Here is a 23,977-nt window from a genome sequence, read left to right as displayed (position 1 = left end):
CCCCTGCCCTCACCCCGCAGCCCCCTGCCCTCACCCCGCAGCCCCCGGTGTCACCCCGCAGCCCACGGACGCCGTCCCTGCCTGTTTTAGTCCGGGCCTGTCCCGCGGCCATGGCGGCGCTGTTCCCGCGCGCGGGCTCCCTCGTGCTGCGGCAGGGAGCCGCAGGCGGGCGGCGGGAGAGCGAGGGACGAGGGCCGGGGAGGCGCGAAGGGCGGCGTGAGGGAGGAGTGAGGGACGGGACAGGGCCGGGGAGGCGCGAAGGGAGGAGTGAGGGACGGGACAGGACCGAGCTGGGCCGAGCCAGGCCGGGGAGGTGCGAATGGCGGCGTGAGGGATGGGCTGAGGGGGAGTGAAGGGCAGAGTGAGGGATGGGGCTGAGGAGAGGGGAAGGGCAGAGTGAGGGATGGGGCTGAGTGAGGGGTGGCTGAGGGGGAGTGAAGGGCAGAGTGAGGGATGGGCTGAGGAGAGGGGAAGGGCAGAGTGAGGGATGGGCTTTTTTGTACCTTTTGTACCTTTTTTGTACCCTCAACCTCCCCCTTTCTTTTTCTAACTTACTTTCCCCATTTCCTGTACTTTTATTTTGTTTTCCTCTTTCTTCCTTTAAGCAAAAACCCAGCCCCCCCAGCCCCTCAGTGACCACACGAAGCCAAAAACTCCTCTGTGACCATTTAATTTTGGCTCGTCCCCCCCGTGCCGTGGGGAGGCTCCTCACTGCCCCGCCGTGACTTTTCCGGGTCACTCGGAGCTTTGTCCTTGTCCTCCTGGGGTTTTCTGGGCTCCTTTTCAGCCTTGGCCTTGCTCCCCAGGCTCTTCTTGGGGTCGCTTTGAGCTTTTTCCTTGTCCCCCAGGCTCTTTGTGGGGTGCCCCCCGTCCTTGGCCTCATCCCCCCGGGGCTTTTGGGGGGCTCCCCCGTCCCTGTCCCCCCCCTTGGCATCGATGGCCGCGTGCTCCCTCCGCACCAGCTCCTCCAGCTCCTCCTGAGGGGAAGACGTGGGGGTTCAGGGGGGTCCCAAAGGGCTTGGGGGGCAGGGGGACCCCCAGAATCTGTGTGGGAGGGGAGTACCTTCCAGCCCAAGAGCTCGGCCAGAGCCAGGCACCCGCTGTCGCAGTCCCCCAGCCAGGCCACGTCCCTGCCCAGACACAGGGACCCCAAAGTCACCTGGGGGGCACCCCAAAAGTCCTGGGGGGCCCTGGAATCACCTTGAGGGTGCCCAAGCTACCCTTGAGTGGCCCCAGACTGCCTCAGGGCCTCCCAAACCTTGATGGAAGTCCTCCAAACCTCCCTCAGGGAGCCCCAGAACCACCCTGGGTGAGCCCCAAAACCACCCTGGGGGCACCAAAACCACACTGGGGGTTCCCAAAACCACCCTCAGGGAGCCCCAAAACCACCCTGGGGGTTCCCAAAACCACCCTGGGGGCACCAAAACCACCCTGGGGGTCTCCAAAGCCACCTTCAGGGAGCCCCAAAACCACCCTGGGGACCCCAAAACCACCCTCAGGGAGCCCCAAAACCACCCTGGGGGTCTCCAAAGCCACGGAGGGGGTTCCCAAACCCCACGGGGCGGGGACAGGGCCCCCCACCTGTAGGGCCATACCTGTAGGCCTTGTCCGAGTCAAAGTCCATGCCACCAAAGCCCATCAGGGACATCAGGGGGTCACTCTGGGGGGACAACGGGGGTGACAATGGGGGGGCAGCCGCTCCAAGCCCCCCCCCCCTCCCCCAGCCTGCCCCCCCACCTCACCTGCCCCGTCTTCTCCTTGTTGATGAGGAGTCTGGGGGTGTTGGTGGGGACCCTGTGGGAGGGGACAGTCGCAGGGGGCTCCCCAGGAATTTGGGGGTGTCTGGGGGGATCGGGGGGGGGGTCTCACCTGCTGACGAGGGAGGCAAAGGGCTGCACCTGCAGCGAGGTGCCCATGATGAGCAGCAGGTCGACCTTCTCAAAGTCCTGCGGAGGGACGGGGTGTCGCCGGGGATGGGGGGGCCCCAGGCCGCCTCAGCTCCCCCCAGCCCCAAATTCAGTCTGGGGGGGGTGGGGGGGTGGGATCTGGGGGCCCCCCAGCCCGCACTCACCGACTCCAGGAGGGCGAAGAAGCGCGAGGGGAGGTTCTCCCCAAAGAACACGATGTCTGGGGAGGGGGTGGCAGGTCAGGGCGTGCGTTAAGACCCCCCCCCCCAAAATTCCTGCTGAGCCCCCCCATCCCCCCAAAAACTCACCAGGTTTCACCAGGCCCTGGCACTTCTCACATTTGGGGACGAGGGAGGAGAAAATCCGCTCTGGGGAGGAGGAGGAGGGAGAACCTCGCTGGGGAAAGGGGGCACAGGGGCTTTGGGGGGCACAGGGGCGTTTGGGGGGGGACACAGGGGTATTTGGGGGGGCTCAGGGGCATTTGGGGGGGCACAGGGGCGTTTGGGGGGGCACAGGGGCATTTAGGGGGGGCACAGGGGGATTTGGGGGGCTCAGGGGCGTTTGGGGGGGCACAGGGGCATTTAGGGGGGACACAGGGGCGTTTGGGGGGTGCTGGGGGAGAACAACCTGCCGTCCCCACCCCGTGGCAGACCAGGTGGGGACAGCCCCGCAGGCCCTCAGGGGGATTGGGGGAGTCCCAGAGGGTCCCCAGCACTCGGGGGGCCCCGGGGGGTCCCCAGAGCCCCCCCTACCCCTCATCCAGGCCAGGCTGTAGCTCTGGCGGCACGAGGGCCGCAGGCAGTGCGAGGTGAAGAAGGTGCCGTGAGCCTCCACCAGCAGCTCCGGGTCCAGCCCCGCCACCCTCTCCAGAGTGTCGATGTTCTGGGGGGGGCACGGGGGGGTCAGGGGCTCCCCAAAATTCCCGTGACCCCCCCAAACCAGCCGGGGGAAGGGAGGGGAGCGTGTCCCACCTGCGTGTAGCAGCGCAGCAAGAGCCCCTTGTCCTGCAGCAGCCGCATGAAGTAGTGGCACACCGTGGGCTGGGGGGGATTTGGGGGTCGTTTGAGGGTCTCTTGGGCACCCCCCGATTGGGGGGGTGGGATTGGAAGGAGGTTTGGGGGCGTTTTACCTTGAACTGCCCCGGGTAGAGCTCACGGGCGAGGGCGAAAAAGGGCTCGGGGTGTTTCTGGGGGGCACAGGCAGCTCAGGGGGGGCTCTCAGACACTCGGGGGCCCCCCCGGATTTGGGGAGGAAAGCTGGGGGTACCTTGAAGAAGCCGATCTCGAAGATGGCCTCGGGGTAGGGCAGGTTGTAGCTCTGCAGGTTGGAGTAGAGCCCGGTGCCGGGGGAGCGGAAATCCGGGATCCCGGCGGCTGGGGGGGGGTCGGGGAGGGGGGGTCAGGACCCACCCCGGGTGTCCCCGAGCCCCCCCGGGGCCCCCCACCCAGAGCACTCACAGGTGGAGATGCCGGCGCCCACCATGCACACGATGTTCTTACCTGGGGGGGGACAAAGGGGTGAACCCCAAATTCGCCCTCCAGACCCCCAGACCTGCCCCCGCCCCCCGAGGCGAGCCCCCCGCGCCACGCCGTTTCCTGCTCCCCCCGATCCCGCCGTCCCCCTCCACGTGCTCGGTGTCCCCCCCGTGCTCGGTGTTCCCCCATCCCCTCTCCTGGTGTCCCGTTCCCGGCGTCCCGTCAGGAACCGGCCCCGTTCCCATTCCCACCCCAATTCCCACCCCGATTCCCGTTCCCGGTGTCCTGTCCCCATCCCCGGTGTCCCAATTCCAGCCCCGTTCCCGGTGTCCCGTTCCCGGTGTCCCGTTCCCGTCCCCGGTGTCCCATTCCCGTCCCCGGTGTCCCGTCCCCGGTGTCCCGTTCCCGGTGTCCCGTTCCCATTCCCGTTCCCGGTGTCCCGTTCCTGGTGTCCCATTCCCGGTGTCCCATTCCCGTTGTCCCGTTCCCGGTGTCCCATTCCCGGTGTCCCGTTCCCGGTGTCCCGTTCCCATTCCCGGTGTCCCGTTCCCGGTGTCCCTACACCGGCCGCTCTTGAGGAACCGGCTGACGCCCGCCAGGCTCAGCTCGTCCAGCACCGGCTCCGGTTTGTCCCCGCCGAGCCCCAGGGTCCGGGACAGCAGCGTCCGCAGCAGCTCCACTGCGGGGGGACACCCAGCTGTCCCCAAAGGGCCAACGAAGCCACCCCAAAACCCCCCTGACCCCCACAGTGTCCCCAAAACCCCCGAAGTGTCCCCAGGAGGTCCCCGAAGTGTCCCAGGGGGTCACCGAAGTGTCCCAGGGGGTCCCAAAAATGTCCCCAAGGGGTCCCCGAAGTGTCCCCGGGGGTCCCAAAAATGTCCCCAGGGGGTCCCCGAAGTGTCCCCAAGGGCCCAGCCCGGGGCCCCCGCGGCCACTACGGGAGCCCGGCGCCCCCAGACCCACTGTCAGCGTCGGCCGAAGCGCCGGGCTCGGGCTCCGAGACCTGCGGGGAGGAGTGCGAGGGGTCACCGGGGCGTCGGGGGCGGTCACCGGGGTGGGGACCGGGGGGGACACCGAGGGCGTTACCGGAGACTCGGCGTCCTGCTCCGCCTCCTCCTGCCGGGCACCGGCAGCCGCGGGGGCGCTGGGGGGGTCCCGTGCGGGGGCAGGGGCAGAGGGAGCTCCGCCCCCGGGGCCGCTCCCGCCCCCGGGGCCGCTCCCGGCCCCGCCGCGCCCGGTACCGTCCCGGTCCGCCATGGGCGCGACCCGCCCGCACCACAACTCCCGGCGCGCCCCGCGGCGGCACGGCCGGGAGGGTGCGCAGGCGCGGCCAGCCGTATGGCGCTGATTTGCTGAGGCACCAGGAAGCGCGGGCGCGGACTACGACTCCCGGCAGGCGCCGGGGCGGGGATTCCCCGGCCCGCGATGGCGGCCGCGGCCTGAGGCGGCCCCGGCGATGGCGGCCGCGGCCCCCGCGGCCCCCGCGGCCCCCGGCGACGCAAAGCGGCCCGAGGGCGACGAGTGGTGCGACAGCGGGCTGGGCTCGCTGGGCGAGGGGCCGCTGGGGCCGCCGCTGCCCGCCGGCCCCGCAGCGGAGTCCCCCGAGCCCCTCGCTGACCCCGCGGCCTGGCTGCGGCACGTCCTGAGCTTCGTCACCGAGGAGGGCGACACGTGAGGGCGGGCAGGGGCGAGGGACACCCCCCGGGGTCCGGGCGGGACCCCCACGCACAGCCTGGGCTTGGGGGGGGTCACGGTCCTGCCTCTTCCCGGGGCTCCGGTGCCATCCGCTCCGCGGGGGTCCCTCAGGATCGGCCCAGGACCCCCAATAACCCCCCAGGACCCCCAGTAACGGCCCAGGACCCCCAATAACCCCCCAATACCCCAAATAACCCCCAGGACCCTCAATAACCCCCCCACACACACACTTTTTTAGGGACTTCTTTTGGGTCTGGGGGTGTCAGTTCCTTTTGGGGACTCTCTTTGGGTCTGGGGGTCTCAGTCCTTTACTGGGACTGCCTTTGAGTCTGGGGGTGTCAGTCCCTTTTTGGGGCCCCCCCATGGGTCTGGGGGTGTCAGTCCCTCTCTGGGGCCCCCCCCCATGGGTCTGGGGGTGTCAGCCCGCCCGTGCCCCCCCAGGGCCCTGCACCTGGCCGTGATCCACGAGCACGAGGAGTTCCTGGGCTCCATCCTGCGGCACACGGAGCGCTCGCCCTACCTGGACCTGCAGAACGACCTGGGCCAGGTGGGGCCGGGGGGCGTTTGGGGGTGCGGCTGCAGCGGGGGGGGCCCGCGGGGGAGTTTGGGGGGGGTTGGACACCCCCAAGTGGTGACACACCTGCACCCCCAGAGCGTCCTGCACGCCGCGCTGGGGCTGGGGCTTTGGGGTGATGGTGAGGTTTCGGGGTGAGGTTTTGGGATGTTTGTGTTTTGGAGTGATGTTTAGGGGCGAGATTTTGGGGTGATGGTGATGTTTTGGGGCGATGTTTTGGAGTGATGTTTTGGGGTGATGCTGATGTTTTGGGGTAATGTTTTGGGGCGATGTTTTAGGGTGATGTTTGTGTTTTGGGGTGATGTTTTGGGGCGGTTTAACCCCTTTTCCCCCGCAGACCGCGCTGCACATCGCCGTGGTGCTCGGGCTGGGGTTTTGGGGTGATGATGGCGATGTTTTAGGGTGATGTTGATGTTTTGGGGTGATGTTTTGGGGCGGTTTAACCCCGTTCTCCCCGCAGACCGCGCTGCACATCGCCGTGGTGCTGGGGCTGGGGTTTTGGGGTGATGATGGCGATGTTTTAGGGTGATGTTGATGTTTTGGGGTGATGTTTTGGGGCGGTTTAACCCCGTTCTCCCCGCAGACCGCGCTGCACATCGCCGTGGTGCTGGGGCTGGCCGGCGCCGTGCGGCGGCTGCGGGCGGCGGGCGCGGCCGTGGCCGTGCGGGAGCGGGGCGGTCACACCCCCCTGCACCTGGCCTGTCGCGAGGGTCACCCCGCCTGCGCCCGCGCCCTGCTGGGGGGACCCCCCGACCCCCGGGACCCCCCCCGGGACCCCCGGAAGGAGGAGGAGGAGCGGCGGGCGCAGCTGGAGAGCGTCAACTACGACGGTGGGGGGGCAGGAGGGGCGCGGGTTTGGGGGGACGGTTTTGGGGGGGTCGCGTGGCTTTGGGCTGAGGGTGGTTTTGGGGGGGGTGACAGTTTTTGGGGTTTTTGGGGGTGGGGACACGGTTCAGGGCGTGGCGCGGGTTTGGAATTTACACCTTTCGGGAGGAAGGGGGCTTTTGGGGGGGGGGTTGCACTGTTTGGAGGGCACATGGGGAGGGTAACGGTTTGGGGGGGGGTCCCGCGTGCTCAGGCCGGACTTTGGGGCCCCCCGTGTCCCCCCCACAGGTTACACCCCCCTGCACGTGGCCGTGCTGCGCCGGGACCTGGAGCTGGTGCAGCTGCTGCTCCGCGCCGGCGCCGACCCCGACCGGCCGGTGGGTGCCCCCAAAAACCCCCAGAATAACCCCAACCGGGGGCTCGGGGAGGGGTCCCCGCCGCGCCCTGACCCCGCCGTGCCCCCCAGGAGCCGAGCTGCGGCCGCAGCCCCCTGCACTTGGCCGTGGAGGCGCAGAGCCCCGAGGTGGCCGAGTGCCTGCTGCGGGGCGGGGCGCGGCCGGACCCCCGCACGTTCTCGGGGTTCACCCCGCTGTACAGCGCCCGCCGCCGCCCCGACCCGCGGCTGCCGCCGCTCCTGCGCCGCTTCGGGGCCCGCGACCCGCCCAGCAGCGACAGCAGCGACAGCAGCGACAGCAGCAGCGACAGCGAGGGCGGGGCCCGCGACAGCGAGGTCAGTCCGTGCCACCCGGTCCTGGCCCCCGCGATCCCCCTCGGGGCAGCCCGGCGTGAGCGGGGGGGCCCCCAAACCCTTCCGAGCCCCCCCGCACCCTCCTGCAGCCCCCCCAAACCTCTGTCCCTCCCCAGGACGAGTACGACGACATCGTCATCAACAGCAGGCGCTGCCCGGCCTGAGGGCCCCCCCGGAGCCCCCCTGGATGGACTTGGGGGCCCCCCTGCCACCCCCCGGCCCGGGGCACCCCCTGAGGGTGAGGGTGCCCCCCCCAGAGTCCCGGGGGAGCCCCAAGGGCTGCGGGGGGCGGTGGGAAATAAAGCAGAGGCTGTGCTGCCAAGGAAGGACACGCCTGTGACAATGGGGGGACACTGAGGACAGGGACACCTGTGTGAGCGCAGGACAGGTGTGACACTGGGGACAGGGACACCTGTGTGAGCGCAGGACAGGTGTGACATTGGGGACAGGGGACACCTGTGTGAGTGCAGGACAGGTGTGACACCAGGGCACACCTGTGTGTCCCCAGAGCCCCCGGAGCAGAGCACACACCTGAGACAAGGGGGGCAGTTCCAGGTTTTATTCCCGGGGTTTGTCACGCATCCCCTGTCCCCCTTGTCCTCTGTGTCCTCTGTCCCACGATGTCCCGGCTCCACGCCCGGCTCGGCCCCCTCCCCTCAGGGCCCCCTCCCCGTTTTGGGGGGGCCCCCCCCGGGCTGGTTGGGGCCGATGTAGCGCAGGAGGGGGGCGGGGGGCCGGGCCAGCACCTCCCGCCCCACCAGCGGCTGCAGCACGGGGGGCACCCGGACACGGCCGTCCTGGGGGGGCACACGGGGCAGGGTGAGCCCCCCCGGAGCCCCCCGACCCCGCGGGCCCCCCCGGAGCACTCACCGGGAGCTGGTTGCACTCGAGGAGCGCGATGAGCATGCGGGACACGGCGCAGGCCGTGCCGTTCACCTGGGGGGGGACACGGGGTTTAGGGGGATCTAGAGACCCCCCCCACGGGGTTTTGGGGTTCTCCCGGGGGTTTTGGGGGGCCACCCACCGTGTGGGCGTGGCGCAGCCGGCCCCCCTCCCCGCTGTACATGATGTTCAGCCGCCGGCTCTGGTAATCCGTGCAGTTGGAAGCGCTGGAAATCTGGGGGGGGCGTGAGGGGGAGAGGGGTCAGGAGGTTTGGGACACCCCCTCCTCCTCCACTGCAGGGACCCCCCAAAATGGGGGTCCTGATCCGGCAGCAGGGGTGAGAATGAAGGGGGGGCCATAAACAGGGAGGGAGCACCCTGGGCACCTCTGAGTTTTTGGGGTTTTCCCAGAATTGTTTGGATTCTCCCCAAATTACCGGGGTTCTCCCCAAACTGGGGCTCTCCCTGAATTATTGGGGTCCCAGGCCCCCCTCACCTCCCCAAATTTGCCCCGTCCAGGCATCCAGGCCTCGATGTCGAACTTGCGGTAGGCGGGGAGCCCCAACTCCTCCGTGGGCATGTCCAGGACGCTGGGGGGGCCGGGGGGGGGGGACAGTTACGAGGGATTTGGGGGTCCCGCAGATTGGGGGGACCCCCCCCAAATCCCCCTCACCGGTAATGGAGCCCCAGCTCCGAGAAAATCTCCTTCTGGAGCCCCAGGAACTCGTCCAGCAGCTCCTCGCTCTCCGTGCCGCGCTCGGCCGCCGTCACCCCGAACATCTCCACCTCGGGGGGGCACGCGGGGTCACCCCCCGGCCCCCCCTCCCCGCCCGGGGCTCCCCCAGTGCTCCCAGTACCTTGGTGAACTGGTGCACGCGGTAGAGCCCCCAGGGCTCGCGGCCCGTGTCGGTCTCGGCGCGGTAGCAGGTGCTGGAGCACACGACCCTGGGGGGGCAGGGGGGGGACGCGGCTCAGGGGGCCCCGAAACGCCCCCGACCCCCCCAGGGCAGCGGGGTGGGATCCCCAGAAAGGATGGGGGTCCCTGGGGCGCCCCGGTACCTGACGGGCAGGTCCTGCAGCCGCACGGCGTGGTCCATGAAATACCCTGGGTGGGGGGACACAGGGTGACCCCATATCCACCCGCCCCCCTCTTTCTTCGCTTTTTTTACAGTTTTCCTCACGTTCTCCCCCAGTTTTCCCCGTTTTCACCCACATTTTCCTCCCTTTCTCCCCACTCCTCCCCCCTGCCCTGGGTGTTCCCAGTTTCCCCCCCTTTTCCCACCTGCAATTCCCACCTCCGAGGTCCCGGCCAGGCACAGATCCTCGAAGCGCGCGGGGTCGATGGTGTAAACCTGGGAGGGGGCGGCGCTGGGCTGGACCCCGCAGCCCTCCTGGGGGGCACAGGGGGTCACTGGGGCCACAGCGGAGCCGGGGGGCGCGCGGGGGGCTCGGGGGGACACTCACAAAAACGGCTCCTCGCAGCAGGTCCGGCACCGTCATGGGCAGGAAACCCTGGGAGCGGGGAGATGGGAGACTCCGACCCCTGGGTGCCCCCCGAGCCTCCCCGGGACCCCCAGACCCCCCTGGGACCTCCCAGACCGTCCCTGGGACCCCCCCAGACCATCCCTGCATCCCCCAGAGCCTCCCTGGATCCCCCAGCGCCTCCCTGGATCCCCCCAGACCATCCCTGGGACCCCCAGACCCCCCCCCGGGTCCCCCCCACCTTGCTGAGCAGCTTCTGCAGGGTGAAGGTGACGAGGGCGTGCTGGAGCAGGGCCCCGGCCCCGCACAGGTAATAGGAGCGATGGCCCGAGACGTGGGACAGGCGCCTGCGGGGGCACAGGTGAGGGACAGGTGTGGGACAGAGCTGGGACACCTGGGGACAGGTGTGGGACAGGTGTGGGGCACCCCTCACCCCGCACAGGTAATAGGAGCGATGGCCCGAGACGTGGGACAGGCGCCTATGGGGGGGACAGGTGTGGGACACCTGGGGACAGGTGTGGGACAGGTGTGCAACACCTGGTGACACCCCACACAAGTAATAGGAGTGACGGCCTGACACCTGGGACAGGTGTGGGACAGGTAAGGGATGGGTGTGTGACAGGTGTGTGACAGGTGCGTGACAGGGCATGGACAGGCGTGTGACAGGTGTGTGACAGGCGTGTGACAAGTGTGACAGGTGTGACAGGTGTGTGACAGGTGTGTGACAGGTGTGTGACAGGGCTGGACCAGGCATGTGACAGGTGTGACAGGAGTGTGACAGGTGTGTGACAGGCGTGTGACAGGTGTGTGACAGGTGTCCCCCCGCAGGTGTGCTCACCTCTGCCGGATGATGTCCAGCCCCTCCCCCAGCTCCAGGTGTCCCTTGGGCTTGAAGTCAAACACTGGGGGAGGGGGGCAGGGGACACCTCGGTCACGTTTGTCACCTGGGTGACCCCGGGACCCCCAAAACCCCCCCCCCCCCCCCCCCCAGCCCTTACCTGGTTTCTCGCCCACCACCTCGAGCAGCCGGGCCTGGCTCTGGTCCCCGACGGGCTGGGGGGGCACCAGGGGGGTTTGGGGGCACCAGGGAGCCCCCAAACCACCACGGGGGGGGGGGAAGGGGGATTTTGGGAAGGTTTTTGGGGGTCTCACCACAGCGGGGTAGGATTTTGGGAGAATTTTGGGATCTCACCACAGCGGGGTGGGATTTTGGGGTGATTCTAGGAGGTTTTGGGGTCCCACCACAGCAGGGTGGGATTTTGGGGGTGTTTTGGGGTCTCACCACAGCGGGGGGTGATTTTGGGGGTGTTTTTTGGGGTCTCACCACAGCAGGGTGGGATTTTGGGAGGTTTTTGGGGTCCCACCACAGCAGGGTGGGATTTTGGGGGTGTTTTGCGGTCTCACCACAGCGGGGTGGGTCCTGTTGGGCAGCTGCAGGGCCCCCAGGTAGAACCTCTGCTCCAGGTCGGATTCCTCGGCCTCGAGCTCCCGGAGCTGCTCCCGGAGGCCCCGGCCCCGCTCCCGCAGCGCCGCCAGCTCCGGGTGCTGCCGGAGGGGCGCCGTGAGGGCTGGGGGGCCAGGAACCCCCCCGGGCACCCCCAGAATTCCCAAAATTCCGCTCCTACCGTCTTGGCCGCCGCCTTGTCGTGGGAGGCCTGGGGGGGAAAAGCAGTCAGGGGGTCCTTGGGGGTTGTGGGAGAAAGGGAGGGGGGGTCCTGGGGGGTTCCAAGGGGGCCCCAGTGGAGTCTGGGGGGTTCCAGGGGGGTCCCAGTGGAGTCTGGGGGATTCCAGGGGGGCCCCAGTGGGGTCTGGGGGGTTCGAGGGTGGCCCCAGTGCGGTCTGGGGGGTCCTGGAGGGTTCCAGGGGGCCCCCAGTGGGGTCTGGGGGGGTTCCAGGGGGGCCCCAGTTGGGTCTGAGGGGCCCCAGTGGGGTCTGGGGGGTCCAAAGGGGGTCCTGGAGGATCCCAGGGGGGCTCCAGTGGGGTCTGGGGGGTCCTGGGGGGTTCCAGGGGGGTCCCAGTGGGGTCTGGGGTTCCAAGGGGGGTCTGGGGGTTCCGGGGGTCTCACCATGATCTCGCGGACCCCCTGGGCCACGCGCCCCTTCTCGGCCTCCAGCCGGGCGATGCCATCGCGCACCTTCCCCAGCCGCGACCAGGTGCGCACCTGAGGGCGTGGCCGGGGGGGCGTGACTCAGGTGGGCGGGGCGGCCACACCCAAACGGGGAGGGGTCACACAGGCCCCGCCCCCGGGCCCCGCCCACGCGCTTCCCGCCACTCACGATCTCGCGCAGCGCGGCGCCCCCTAGCGGCCCGCGGCGCCGCTCCACGTCGCGCTCGCTGAGGGCGCCCACGTCGAGCTGCGGCCGCGCGCTCAGCCCCTCCCGCACGTGCTCGTACAGGCGGCTCCGCCCCGCCGCGGCTCCGGGAGCGGCACCGGCACCGGCCCCGGCCCCGGGAGCGGCTCCGGGAGCGGCCCCGGCGGCCCCGCGCCGCCCGCCCGCCGCCAGCAGCGGCAGCGCCCGGCGCGCCGCCATCTTGGGCACCGGCGAGCGGTCACGCGGGGGAGGAGCCGGGGGCGGGGCTGGGGGCGGGGCCGGGCACGCGCGGGGAGCGCGCACCCCCCCACACACACACCCCGGGCGGGTTTGGCCACGCCCCCGGCCTCGGTTTGGGGACTACAGGGACCCCCCCGTGACCCCCCAGTGACCCCCGTGACACCTTAGTGACCCCCCCCATGACTCCTCAGTGACACCCCAAGGTCACCCCAGTGACCTCAGTGACACCCCCGTGACCCCAGTGACACCCCGTGACCCCTCAGTGACACCCCAGGGTCCCCCCAGTAACCCCAGTGACACCCCAGTGACCTCAGTGACCCCCCCCGACCCCTCAGTGACACCCCAGGGTCCCCCCAGTAACCCCAGTGACACCCCAAGGTCACCCCAGTGACCCCAGTGACACCCCCATGACCCCAGTGAAACTCCAAGGTCCCCCCAGTGACCCAAATGACCTCCCCGTGACTCCCCAGTGACCTCAGCGACACCCTAGGGTCCCCCCAGTGACCTCAATGACCCCCCCAGTAACCCCGGTGACACCCCAGGGTCATCCCAGTAACCCCAGTGACACTCCAGTGCCCCCACTGCCCCCCCAGTGACATCCCAGTGACCCTGGTGAGACCCCATTGTCATCCCAGTGCCCCCAGTAACCCCCTGTGACCCCCCCAGTGCCCCCAGCTGTCACGCCCAAACCCCCAGACCCCTCTCGGGGCTCTCCCCAGTGCCCCTGGCCTCCTTCCACTGCCCTCTGCAGCCCCCTTAGGTACCCAAAGGCCCCTTCCCAGTGCCTCCAGTACCCCCAGGACCCTCCCCAGCACCTCCAGTACCCTCAGGACCCTTCCCAGTAACCCCACGACCCTTCCCAGTACCCCCAGGACCTTCCCCAGCACCTCCAGTACCCCCAGGACCCTCCCCAGCGCCTCCAGTACCCCCAGGACCCTTCCCAGTACCCCCAGGACCCTTCCCAGTGCCTCCAGTCTCCCCAGGACCCTCCCCAGTACCCCCAGGACCCTCCCCAGTCTCCCCAGGACCCTCCCCAGTACCCTCAGGACCCTCCCCAGTCTCCCCAGGACCACTCCACACCGCAACCCACACGGCCAGCACACTTTATTCGGAATTTTGGACACCGAGGGCGGGCACGTCCCCGCCCGGGGACCCCCGATGCCGGGCCGGGGGCGTCCCCAGGCCCCCCGGGCCGGGCTGCCCGCTCACTTCTTGGGCTGCACGTGGGCGCAGTCGTACTTGCCGCGCACCACGGTGAGCTTGACGCCGGGCAGGTCCTGCGTGCGCCCGCCCTGCACCAGCACCATGTGGTGCTCCTGCAGGTTGTGGCCCTCGCCGGGCACGAAGGCGATCACCTCGCGGCCCGTGCTCAGCCGCACCCGCACGCACCGACGGTTCGCCGAGTTGGGCTTCTTGGGCTTGCGGATCAGGTTCTTGAGCACCACGCCCTTGATCTGCGGCCGGCCCAGGGTGGGCCCCGGCTTGGGGGCGGGGGGCGCGGGGCGGCCCTGCCGGTGCATCTGGTTCAGCGTGGCCATGGCGGCGCAGGGAGGACGGGGAGGCGGCGGGAGGAGCGGCCCCGCAGCTGCGGAGGGGACACGGACAGCGGTCAGGGGGTTTTTATGAGTTTTTTGGGGTTTTTTATGATTTTTTGGGGGGGAGGAGGGGGGCATTTACGCACTGCAGCGCGGCAGCGAGGCGGCGGCCCTGAGCACGGCGCGCAGCGACATCTCCGAGGCCCTGAGGGGAGAAGGCACGGTCAGAAGGGCCCGGGGAGCGGTTTTAAGCCGCGGGGAGGGCAGCGGCGAGCGGCGGCACCGGAGCGCCCACGTTCCCCTCAGCGCGCCGCCATCTTACCCGGGTCCGAGCGCACCGCGCTGCGGTTGGATAGCGGAGATGCCAATCTCGCCGTTTCGTGCGCTGATTGGTCAGGCTGCAGCTTAATCCCGCACAGTCCGCTGGAGATCCGCCCCCTCAGCAGCAGCTTCCGCGTTAGGCCCCGCCCCTCCCTGTACAGACCCCGCCCCAAAACCGCTGCCCCACCCACATTCGGCTCCTCCCCGCGCTAGGCCACGCCTCCTGCCCATATTTGGCTCCTCATCCTCCTCTCCTTGCCCATATTTGGCTCGCCCCGCCCCTCCCGCCCGTGTCCCCGCCCCTGGGGGCGTGGTCTGTCGCCGCGGCGACGCGGGCGTGGGAGGACCCGGATGTGTGCGGATCCCAACATGGCGGCGGCGGCGGCCGAGTGAGGCCTGAGGGGGCCCGGGGGGCGCTGGGGGGATTTGGGGATTTCGGGGGGCTCTGGAGACCCCCCGGGGCCGAGGAATCGCTCGGTGGCGGAGGAGGGCGGTTGGGGGTGGGCTCGGGGGCAGTTGGAGGCTGCCCAAAGCCCCGGAGGGGCGGCAGCAGCAGCCTCGGGAGAGGCTGGGATTGCTGGGGAGCAGCGGGACGCGGATCCGAGAGCCCCAAAAAAAACCCCAGCGAGGGAGCTCGGGGCGGCTCCTGAGGGAACTCCCTTCTTCCCGTGCAGCGCTTTTACCCGAGGAGCCGGGATGCGGAGCTGAGGCTGGAAAGTTTTCCCTTGGCGGAAGGTAGGAGGCGAATCCCGAGTTAATTCCTGGATTTCTGATCCCGCGGGGGGTTTGGGGTCTCCTCCCCACGCTCCCGCCCAGCCCCAGAGCCCTGCGGTGGGCTTTGGGTCAGGAACTCCACTTTGGAGGGGCGCTGGAATTCCTCAGGAATGCCCTAACTCCTCAAAAACAGCGTTTCCCCAGTTTTGGTGCAGCGGGAAGGGAAATCGCCATCCCCGCCGGCTTTTGTGGTGATCCCGTCGCCGTTCCTCGACGGAAAAGGAGGGGGGAAAAAAATCAGATTTGGGCTTTAGTTGCGTTTTTCCCGAAATCCTGCCGCCGTCCCCTGTCGGGGTTTGGGGGTGAGAGGTGGGAATTCGGTCACCAGCGCCTCGGGGGCCGGCAGGAGCTTCTGATTCCAAGGAAATTCCAAGGGTGTTCCCTCTGATCAATCTGTTAATTTGTCGGTTTGCCGCGGGATGAAGCCTGGGCTCCCCGGGAGGAATATTTGGCTTTTCTGCAGCTGCTCCCGGGCCAGCCCTAGCAGGGATTTGCCGTTCTCCTGGATCTTGGTGGCCCGGATCGTTGCTGATCAATTGGATCGTCGTTAATTGGCCCTTGCTTTGCCCCGAGGAGCCGGAGATTCCCCGCGTTCCTCCCTCTCCCTGCGCTTCCAGCTCCGGGGAAGCTTCCTGCTGCAGGAAAAGGGCGGAATTCCGCCACAATTCCTCTTTTTCCTCTTCCTCTCACCCTTCTCCCTTCCCTGGCTGCCTTTCCCTGCTCTCCCTTCCCGGTTTTCCCGTGATCCCGGAAGCTCCGGGCGCTTCTTTCCCTTTTTCCCCGGGAGCTCGGATTTCCAAGTCCCTTTTCCGGATTTTTTTCCTGTTCCCCTGAGCTTTGGGGGCTCCTGGTGGGTCACCAGATTCCTGGAATTCCGGGATTCCTCCGGGGCAAAGGCCGGCACTTCTCCTCCTCTTCCTCCTCCTCCTCCTCCGGCAGATCCAGCTGGGCCAGTCCAACCCGCCTTTCCCGGCCGGAGCGCTCCGGCCCCGGCCTTCCCGGCCCGGCTTTCCCGGGAATTCTGACCCCTTTGTGGGGATTCCTGGGGTTCCAGCCCCTTCCCGGCCGGGCTTTCCTGGGAATTCTGACCCCTTTGTTGGGAATCCCAGGATTCCAGCTCTTCCCAGCCTCATTTCCCCAGGAATTCTGACCCCTTTGCGGGAATCCCGGGATTCCCGCCCCTTCCCAGCCTGGCTGGGGTTTCCCTGGATCTCCAGGGATCCTCGGGGTCCTCGGGAAAACACGATTCCTCCGGAATTCCGGGAGGTTCCGGGGCGCCCGGGTCTGTCCCTGGTGCCCCGAAGGGCTGCTTGGGTTCCCAGAGGATCCCAAATTCCCTCCGGGAGGTGGAATTTTTTCGCGGAGGATTTGGATTTGGGGGGTTTGGAGTCGTCGAGGCTGACACCAGGAAAACAATTCCCCAAAAGTCAAAAACCGGCTCGGGGGTTTTCCAGCAGAGACTTTGGCTCTTCCCTCTCCTTCCCAAAAGGATCGAGCCCGGCGTGAGTTTGGGACTCAGGGAGCTTTGGAGCAGAAGGAAAAACAGGAATGAGCAGTGGGAATGCAGGCTGAGTTTTTCATCTGGAGGAATTTCCCCGCCACGTCCCCCCGGGGATCCCAGGAGGGCTCCGGAGCTGGGATTCCCTGGGAATCCCTCCAGGATCCCTCGGGATCAGCTCTTCCCGGCACTCCCTGGTTCCTCTTGGAATTTTGGGGGGGAAAATGGAGCGGTTTGGGGCAGAGAAGGCAGCAATGGGATGGATGCACCAGCTCCACGCCAGGGGGAGATGGAAATGCTGGGATTTGGGAAGCACCACGAAGCCACACGCCACGTCTGGAATGCCACCGCGCCACGCTGGGCGTCTGTTTTCCTGGAATTCACCCAGCTCCGGTCCGAAAATGCTGGAATTTGCTGAAAATCCCGTTTCAGCCCCTTCCTGGACACTCTCCTGCCCAGTAACTTGTGATTTCTCTGGATTTGGCTTTCTGGGAAGGCGTGCAGCGCCTCCGTGCACCTTTTTCCCCCTTTCCTTTTCCCTTTCTTTTTCATCCCAAAGCTGCCAGCGCGATTCCCAGCAGGACGCAGCCGGAACGCCACTGGTTTTGGGGGAATTTGTGGGATTTTGTTGGGAATTTCGGGGAAAACAGGAGGTTATCCCGCCCGGTGTGGACTCAGTTCCTCGTTAATTGGTAACTAATTAAGCCCCGCTGGGATCCCAGGAATGCAGCCTGAGGAATAACTTCCCTCCCTCCTGGCCCCCATCCCACCCTCTGGAATTCTTCAGGACCTCTCTGCCCCTGCCAAGTGCCGCCAGTTTTTCCCCAACCGTCTGAAAATAAAGGGAGGTTTTGGGGTGAAATCCCGTGGATTTGGTGTCCAGAGGCTGCACCTGCTGGCTGGCCTGGATCATCCTCAGATATTTCCCATGGAGCTCGCAGCAGGAAAAGCCCAAACGCAGCAGATTTTAATCCTCCCGCTGCAAATTTGGCTGGAAATTCCCCAAACCAGGAGGGTTTTCCATCCGGGAGTGGGATTCTGGCGATCCGGAGAGGATCCCAGCCGGGTGGAAGCAGGGATCAGCCTGGGATGAGCAGGGAGAACGGAGAATGCGCGGAATTCTGACGGTCTGTGGCTGGGGTCGAAGTGGAGGAGGAGAAAAACTTCAAGATGGATTGTGGATTTAAGGAGGAAACCTCAAAGATTGGGAAAAAAGAGTGGGAAAACCTTGGAAGCGGCGGGATTCTGGAGCCTGGAGAATGGGATTGAGCCGAGGAGCTGGAAAAAAAGGGAGAAAACGGGGAAATTGCCACCAGGAAAAGCTTGGAAATGGGAAAGATGGACCCACGCAGCATCCATGGGATTCTGGGGCCATTCCCAGTGGGATTCATGCCCCCGCTGGGGTCACATTCCCAAAACCCTCCCAGCTCAGCTCGTTCTTGGCCTGGAAAATGCAGGAAAACCACGTAAAAACAGGGGGTGAAGTCAGCCAAGCCCTCGGCTCCTGGCGCTGGGATCCCAGGAAAAGCAGATTTTTGGTGTCGTTTTGAGGTGTTTTGGGTCTGTCTGTTGGTTCAGGCTGGGTTTGTGGATTAATGGGTTAACCCCATTTCCAGGTCGGAATTTCTGGTGTTCCTGGTGTTCTCAAGCTTGGGCTTGGGGGGAAAAATGGGAAGTAATTGGATAAAAGTGGGGGATGTTGGATGGTCCCAGGGCTGGATTTCGGGCACCATCCCCATTCCCAGGGCTGGATTTCAGGGACCAATCCCAGGGCTGGATTTCAGGGACCATTCCCAATCCCAGGACTGGATTTTGGAGCAGTTCCCATTCCCCGGGCTGGATTTCTGGGACCATTCCCAATCCCAGGGCTGGATTTCGGGACCTTTCCCAATCCCAGGGCTGGATTTCAGGGACCATTCCCAGGACTGGATTTCAGGGACCATTCCCAATCCCAGGGCTGGATTTCAGGGACCATTCCCAATCCCAGGGCTGGATTTCAGGGACCATTCCCAATCCCAGGGCTGGATTTCGGGGCTGATCCCATGGCTGGATTTCAGGGCTGATCCCAGGGCTGGATTTCGGGGCCGTTCCCGTTCCCAGGGCTGGATTTCCGGGCCATTCCCATTCCAGGGCTGGATTTCGGGGCTGATCCCATTCCCAGGGCTGGATTTCGGGGTCTGCCACCCTTCCCGCTGCCAGCCCCCATTCCCACCCCTCACTCCGGGGGTTTTGGCCGCCAGGAGCGCGTCCCGGGCCATGTTCTCCAAGAAGAAGAAGCGGGTGGAGATCTCGGCGCCGTCCAACTTCGAGCACCGCGTGCACACGGGCTACGACGCCTCGGAGCAGCGCTTCACCGGGCTGCCCCGCCAGTGGCAGGGGCTGCTCGAGGAGTCCGCCCGGCGCCCCAAGCCCCTCGTGGACCCCGCCTGCATCACCGCCATCCGCGGGGCCCACAAGGTGCCGGGAGCGGGGCAGCCTCGGGAATCCGGGGGGGTTGTTGTGGGGCGGGGAGGGTGGCCGTTCTGGGTTTGGGGTCTCGGAGGGGGTGGCAAGGGTTCCGGGCGCTCTTTGGGGTTGAGCTGGGGGCGGTTTGGGGGTCTGGGAACCAGGGGGTTTTGGGGTTGTTGGACATTGGGGGGTTGTGGAGCAGGTAAGGGGTTGGCAGCCCCTGGAAAAGCCAAAGCGGGAGGAATTTGGGGGTCAGGGAGGTGGGAGCTGGGTCCCCATGCCTTTCCTGCCTCCCAAAAAGACAGATTAGGGGAGCCGTGGGCCAGGGGATTTTGGGATCGTGGGGCAGGGAGGGGGGGGCTCATTCAGTCCCTGGGGTGGGTTTGGGGGAATTTGGGGTCTTGGAGTAAAAAAGGGTGTCCTGGATGCTCTTTGGGAGGAATTTGGGGGTTTTGGGGCAGGGAGGTGACAATTGGGTCCCCCAGGACAGGGATCCCCCGGTGAGACCCTTCCCCACACCTGGAGCCAGCCCACCCCGTGGGGACTGGGAGTCATTCCCACCCGATCCCTTCCCCGTTGTGTGTGTTCCCCGTTGTTTGGGTGCCCCATTCCCACATCCCCCCGTTCCCCCCTCACTTCTGATGCTCCCCCAGTTCCCACCCCATCAATATTTTGGGAGGCTAGACCCCAATCCCTGGGGAGCACCCAGGGCCATCTGGGGCTCTGGGACTCACCCCCTCCCCTCTGCCCGTCCCGCCACCCTCCTACAGCCATTCCATGTCATCTTTCTGTTGGTTTTTTTTTTTTGTTTTTTCCCCTTTTTCCCCCCCGTTTTCCCCGTGTGTGCCCCCCTTCCCGCAGCCCATCGTGCGCGGCTCCAAAGGGACCCAGGATGGGACCCCCGGGGGCCGGGACCGGACCCTGGCGTGGCTGCTGGACGAGCTGGCGGCCGTGTCCGTGTCCCGCTCCAACTCCCTGCGCCGGGACAGCCCCCCCTGCCCCCCCCCGGCACCCCCCGGAGAACGGCTTGGCCCCGGGACCCCCGCGCTCCCGCCGCGGGGACCCCGAGCCGAGCCCCCCCCGGCCCCGGGAGCGGGGGGACCCCAAAAAAGCTGCGGCCGGGCGGGACCCCCCTCACCCCCACGCCCCCGGGGGCCGCCCCAAATCCAGCTCGGCCGGAGAGGGGCCCCCGCGGCCCCCGGCCCGCGAGCAGCGCCCGCTCTCGGGGCCCGACCTGCGGCCCCCCGACGCCGCCGGCGCGCCCGCAGCGGGGCTGAAGACGGCGCCCGGACGCCCCTTCCACACCTACCCCCCGCGCCGACACCGACCCCGGCCGGGGGGGCAGCGCCCAGGTAAAGGGGTGTCCCCAGGCCTTCCCTCGTCCTCCTCTTCCTCTTGCTGCTCTCCTTCCTCTTCCAGAGCGCGTTCTCTGCTCCTCTTCCTCACGGCTTCCACTGGGATCGGCAGCAGCTTCCTTCCCCAGCCACATCCTTGGCTCTGGAGCAGTTTCCTCTTCTTCTTCTTCTTCTGCTTCCTCCTCCTCACCGTGCTTGTCCTGTTCTTTCTCAGCAGTCGCTCCTCTGCTCCTCTTCCTCGCAGCTTCCCAGACCGGGGGTGTGCAGGGGCCGCCACCTCCCCGGCCGGTGCTGCGTCCCCGGCACCGAAAGCTTCCTCTTCCTCGCTCTGCGTCTCCTCTTCCTTCTTGGGAGCGGCTCCCGTGCTCCTCTTCCTCGCAGCTTCCCTCGTCCCGGTCGGAATCGGGGCATCCCGAAGCCCCCCGGCTCCGCGCTCCCTCCCCGGTGCTGCGTCTGTGCCTCCCGAGCCCCTTCCTCCTCCTCCTCCTCCTCCTCCTCCTCCTCCTCCTCCTCCTCCCTCAGCCCCGCGGCCTCCGGCCCCCGACATTCCCGCGGGAATTCGGGGGGCTGACGCCCCTCTCCCCTGTCCCCGCAGGCCGAGCACCACGCGGGACGCCCCCCCGGGCAGGAGGTGACCCCCAACGGGCCGGTCCCCGCCGGCGCCTCCCAGGCCCCCGGCCCCCTGCGCCCCAAAGCCCCGGAGCCGCCTGCCCCAGCCCCGGAGCCCCCGGCCCCGCGTCCCCCCGGCCCCGCGCCCGCCCCGGCCCCGGCCCCGGCCCCGGCGGGGGGGCCGCAGCGCGTGTCCCACGAGCAGTTCCGGGCGGCGCTGCAGATGGTGGTGGACCCCGGGGACCCCCGCACGTACCTGGACAACTTCATCAAGATCGGCGAGGGCTCCACGGGCGTGGTGTGCATCGCCACCGTGCGCGGCTCCGGCAAGCTCGTGGCCGTCAAGAAGATGGACCTGCGCAAGCAGCAGCGGCGGGAGCTGCTCTTCAACGAGGTGGGGACAGGTCCCTGGGGACCCTTGAGAGCCCTGGGGACCCTTTGGGAGCCTTGGGGACCCCTTGAGAGCCCTGGGGACCCCTTGAGAGCCTTTGGGGACCCCTTGAGAGCCCTGGGGACCGCTTGAGAGCCCTGGGGACCCTTAGAGAGCCCTGGGGACCCTTTGGGGGCCCTGGGGACCCCTTGAGAGCCTTGGGGACTCTCGGGGAGGGAACTTTGGAGGCCCTCAGGAACCCGTTGGATGCCTCAGGAGACCCTCATGGCCCCCTCGAAGCCCTCTTGGTGACACACTAGGGACCTCCTGGGGCCCCCCGGGGACAGCCCCAGGCTCCCATGCCCGTGTCCCCCCCGTCCCCAGGTGGTGATCATGCGGGACCACCAGCACGAGAACGTGGTGGAGATGTACAACAGCTACCTGGTGGGCGACGAGCTCTGGGTGGTGATGGAGTTCCTGGAGGGCGGCGCGCTGACGGACATCGTCACCCACACCAGGTGCCCGGGGGGCAGCGGGGCTGGCAGAGGGGTTGGTGGCAGGGCTGGCAGGGGTGGCAGGGTGGTGGCAGGGTGGTGACACGGCCGTCCCCAGGATGTCGGAGGAGCAGATCGCGGCCGTGTGCCGCTCGGTGCTGCGGGCGCTTGCCGTGCTGCATGCCCAGGGCGTCATCCACCGCGACATCAAGAGCGACTCCATCCTCCTCACGCACGACGGGCGGGTAGGAAGCCCCAAAAACGCCCCCCCAGACCTCCCCCCGATCCTTTGGGATCCCGCCCTGAGCTGCCCCGGCCCCGCTGGCAGGTGAAGCTCTCGGATTTCGGCTTCTGCGCCCAAGTGAACAAGGACGTGCCGCGGCGCAAGTCCCTGGTGGGCACTCCCTACTGGATGGCCCCCGAGCTCATCTCCCGCCTGCCCTACGGCCCAGAGGTGGGTCAGGGGGCTTGGGGGAGTTTAGGGGGTCCTGGGGTTCGTTAGGGCCTGTTTAGGGTGGGTTTCGGGGGGTTTGGGGTGGGTGTGTGGGCCCCCGGGTTCATCTGCCTTCTTCACCACTTTGAGGTGTCTTGTGGGGAGGTTGGGATGGGTTTAGGGGTGCCCAGGGTGGGTTTGGGGAGAACAGGGTGGGTTTGGGATGGGTTTAGGGGTGCCCAGGGTGGGTTTAGGGGTGCCCAGGGTGGGTTTGGGGTGAGTTTAGGGGTGCCCAGGGTGGGTTTGGGGTGGGTTTGGGGGTACCCAGCGTTTGTTTGAGGGGGTCCAAGTGGCCTCCCCTCCAGACTCCCCCCATTCTGGATGCTGTGTATTTGGGAGGGGGGCACGGAATGGGTTTGAGGGACTCCCCCCCTAACCCCCTCCTCATTTTTGGGGTGACCTTTGCCCCCCAGGTGGACATCTGGTCTCTGGGGGTGATGGTCATCGAGATGGTGGACGGGGAACCCCCTTATTTCAACGAGCCCCCCCTCAAAGCCATGAAGCTGATCCGGGACAACCTTCCCCCCCGGCTCAAGAACGGCCACAAGGTAACTCGGGGGGAGCCCCCGCCGTTGTGGGGAGCCCCAGAGGGTGTCTCACAGCCCCCCCTTTCCGTCCCCCCAGGTGTCCCCGTCCCTGAAGGGCTTCCTGGAGCGGATGCTGGTGCGGGACCCGGCGCAGCGGGCGAGCGCCCCGGAGCTGCTCCGCCACCCCTTCCTGGGGGTCGCGGGCCCCCCGGCCTGCATCGTGCCCCTCATGCGGCAGCACCGGCTGCGGTGAGACCCCCCCGGCCCCGGGGGGAGCCCCCCGGCCCCCTCCTGCTCCTCCTCGTCCTCAGCAGCACCCCCAAACTGGAGCGGGACTGGGATGTTCTGGGGGACACCGGCCCCCCAACCTGTACTACTGAGCTGGGGACCCCGCAGCAGAGATTTTGGGGTGAGGGGAGGGGAGGGGCGGCCATCATCCCGGAGATTTGGGGGTGCGTGGGCTCATCCTGGTCCCTCCCGCCTTTGGGACCCATTTTGGGGCATTTCCCCCCTTTTTTTGTTTTTTTTAGCCCTCTGTTTTCTCCTCAATTCGGGCACTGGGGTATGGCCCCCTATATCTCCATGAGAGGGGGGGTCCCCAAAACTACAGCCCCCCCCGCTCTCCCCACCACACCACACTACTGACTCGGGGTGTGACCCCCCCCCCGGGCCCTCCTCCCCCTTTTTTGTTGATTTTGGGGTTTTTTTGTCGGTTCCTTGCCCCCGGAACTCCCCGCTGCCCCCACGGTTTTGTTTTTTAACAAAGTGATATTTATATGCTCGGGTTTTGTACCGCGCGGGACGGGGGGGCCCCGGGGGCACACGGGGCCCCCCCCCAAAATTACACGTGTCCTTTTGGACCCGCCGTGTGCCGTGTGCTTCTTTGGGGGGGCGGGGGGCAGGGGGACGCCCCCTCCCCAATAAAGGACCCCCAGGCAGGAGCTGCTGCTGCCTCAGGGCTTTATTGGCTGCACGGGGGGCTCGCGGGGTCTCACAACGGGTCGGCTCGCGTCGGCCAGGCCTGGCTTGGCTCGGGTCAGGCCCTGATGGTGAATCTTGGCCAGCGCCGGCTCGCGGTGACTCGTCTTGGCCAGCGTTGGCTCGTGTGGGCTCGTCTTGGCCAGCATTGGCTCGTCTTGGCCAGCGTTGGCTCGTCTTGGCCAGCATTGGCTCGTCTTGGCCAGCGTTGGCTCGTCTTGGCCAGCATTGGCTCGTCTTGGCCAGCGTTGGCTCGTCTTGGCCAGCGTTGACTCGTCTTGGCCAGAGTTGACTCGTCTTGGGCAGCGTTGGCTCATCTTGGCCAGCGTTGACTCGTCTTGGCCGGCGTTGACTCGTCTTGGCCGGCGTTGACTCGTGTGGGCTCATCTTGGCCAGTGTGGGGACGGTTTGGCCCATGTTGACTCAGGCTGACC

At 67.3% G+C, this 23,977-nt stretch overlaps 5 protein-coding genes across 10 annotated transcripts; 2 read left to right on the top strand and 3 right to left on the bottom strand.

Annotated features, from left to right (window-relative positions):
- Positions 1 to 654: 654 nt before the first annotated feature.
- Positions 655 to 4,702, bottom strand: SIRT2 (sirtuin 2). Of its 3 annotated transcripts, XM_038126364.1 has the most exons (15): positions 4,469 to 4,698; positions 4,346 to 4,385; positions 3,945 to 4,061; positions 3,365 to 3,406; positions 3,174 to 3,280; positions 3,037 to 3,093; positions 2,879 to 2,947; positions 2,660 to 2,789; positions 2,216 to 2,275; positions 2,072 to 2,127; positions 1,870 to 1,946; positions 1,743 to 1,794; positions 1,596 to 1,660; positions 1,064 to 1,130; positions 655 to 977 (listed from the first exon to the last, which is right to left on the bottom strand). In XM_038126364.1, exons 1-15 carry the CDS (start codon positions 4,637 to 4,639, stop codon positions 669 to 671), a joined length of 1,419 nt encoding a protein of 472 aa, XP_037982292.1. In that variant the 5' UTR covers positions 4,640 to 4,698; the 3' UTR covers positions 655 to 668. The 3 variants fall into 3 exon arrangements, 2 of the variants coding, with proteins under 2 accessions (XP_037982292.1, XP_037982293.1); XM_038126365.1 differs by lacking the exon at positions 3,945 to 4,061 and having other exon boundaries at positions 4,469 to 4,700; XR_005255626.1 differs by lacking the exon at positions 1,743 to 1,794 and having other exon boundaries at positions 903 to 977; positions 4,469 to 4,702.
- Positions 4,703 to 4,765: 63 nt separating this feature from the next.
- On the top strand, positions 4,766 to 7,551 carry NFKBIB (NFKB inhibitor beta). 2 transcript variants are annotated; one of them, XM_038126400.1, is made up of 6 exons: positions 4,766 to 5,053; positions 5,519 to 5,624; positions 6,235 to 6,481; positions 6,765 to 6,853; positions 6,943 to 7,206; positions 7,314 to 7,551. In XM_038126400.1, exons 1-6 carry the CDS (start codon positions 4,839 to 4,841, stop codon positions 7,386 to 7,388), a joined length of 996 nt encoding a protein of 331 aa, XP_037982328.1. In that variant the 5' UTR covers positions 4,766 to 4,838; the 3' UTR covers positions 7,389 to 7,551. The 2 variants fall into 2 exon arrangements, with proteins under 2 accessions (XP_037982328.1, XP_037982329.1); XM_038126401.1 differs by having other exon boundaries at positions 4,768 to 5,053; positions 7,341 to 7,551.
- A 217-nt stretch (positions 7,552 to 7,768) lies between these two features.
- SARS2 (seryl-tRNA synthetase 2, mitochondrial) lies at positions 7,769 to 12,157 on the bottom strand. Of its 2 annotated transcripts, none has more exons than XM_038126357.1 (16): positions 11,866 to 12,157; positions 11,655 to 11,750; positions 11,214 to 11,243; positions 10,993 to 11,133; positions 10,587 to 10,641; positions 10,427 to 10,490; positions 9,830 to 9,935; positions 9,571 to 9,618; positions 9,389 to 9,497; positions 9,166 to 9,211; positions 8,964 to 9,051; positions 8,780 to 8,892; positions 8,603 to 8,696; positions 8,249 to 8,341; positions 8,095 to 8,160; positions 7,769 to 8,021 (listed from the first exon to the last, which is right to left on the bottom strand). In XM_038126357.1, exons 1-16 carry the CDS (start codon positions 12,118 to 12,120, stop codon positions 7,881 to 7,883), a joined length of 1,545 nt encoding a protein of 514 aa, XP_037982285.1. In that variant the 5' UTR covers positions 12,121 to 12,157; the 3' UTR covers positions 7,769 to 7,880. The 2 variants fall into 2 exon arrangements, with proteins under 2 accessions (XP_037982285.1, XP_037982286.1); XM_038126358.1 differs by having other exon boundaries at positions 9,389 to 9,458.
- Positions 12,158 to 13,228: 1,071 nt separating this feature from the next.
- MRPS12 (mitochondrial ribosomal protein S12) lies at positions 13,229 to 14,109 on the bottom strand. Its single transcript, XM_038126436.1, has 3 exons — positions 13,999 to 14,109; positions 13,823 to 13,881; positions 13,229 to 13,726 (listed from the first exon to the last, which is right to left on the bottom strand). The coding sequence occupies exons 2-3, from the start codon at positions 13,869 to 13,871 to the stop codon at positions 13,347 to 13,349; spliced, it is 429 nt and encodes a 142-aa protein (XP_037982364.1). The 5' UTR covers positions 13,872 to 13,881; positions 13,999 to 14,109; the 3' UTR covers positions 13,229 to 13,346.
- Positions 14,110 to 14,306: 197 nt separating this feature from the next.
- PAK4 (p21 (RAC1) activated kinase 4) lies at positions 14,307 to 22,966 on the top strand. 2 transcript variants are annotated; one of them, XM_038126381.1, is made up of 9 exons: positions 14,307 to 14,386; positions 14,672 to 14,732; positions 18,510 to 18,726; positions 20,668 to 21,075; positions 21,436 to 21,569; positions 21,664 to 21,790; positions 21,874 to 21,999; positions 22,452 to 22,586; positions 22,663 to 22,966. In XM_038126381.1, exons 3-9 carry the CDS (start codon positions 18,526 to 18,528, stop codon positions 22,816 to 22,818), a joined length of 1,287 nt encoding a protein of 428 aa, XP_037982309.1. In that variant the 5' UTR covers positions 14,307 to 14,386; positions 14,672 to 14,732; positions 18,510 to 18,525; the 3' UTR covers positions 22,819 to 22,966. The 2 variants fall into 2 exon arrangements, with proteins under 2 accessions (XP_037982309.1, XP_037982310.1); XM_038126382.1 differs by having other exon boundaries at positions 14,343 to 14,391.
- Positions 22,967 to 23,977: the final 1,011 nt, after the last annotated feature.

The sequence above is a fragment of the Motacilla alba genome, unplaced genomic scaffold, assembly GCF_015832195.1.
Source record: "Motacilla alba alba isolate MOTALB_02 unplaced genomic scaffold, Motacilla_alba_V1.0_pri HiC_scaffold_34, whole genome shotgun sequence".
In the NCBI taxonomy this organism is placed as follows: Eukaryota; Metazoa; Chordata; class Aves; order Passeriformes; family Motacillidae; genus Motacilla; species Motacilla alba.
This window is presented reverse-complemented; position numbering and strand designations above follow the sequence as displayed.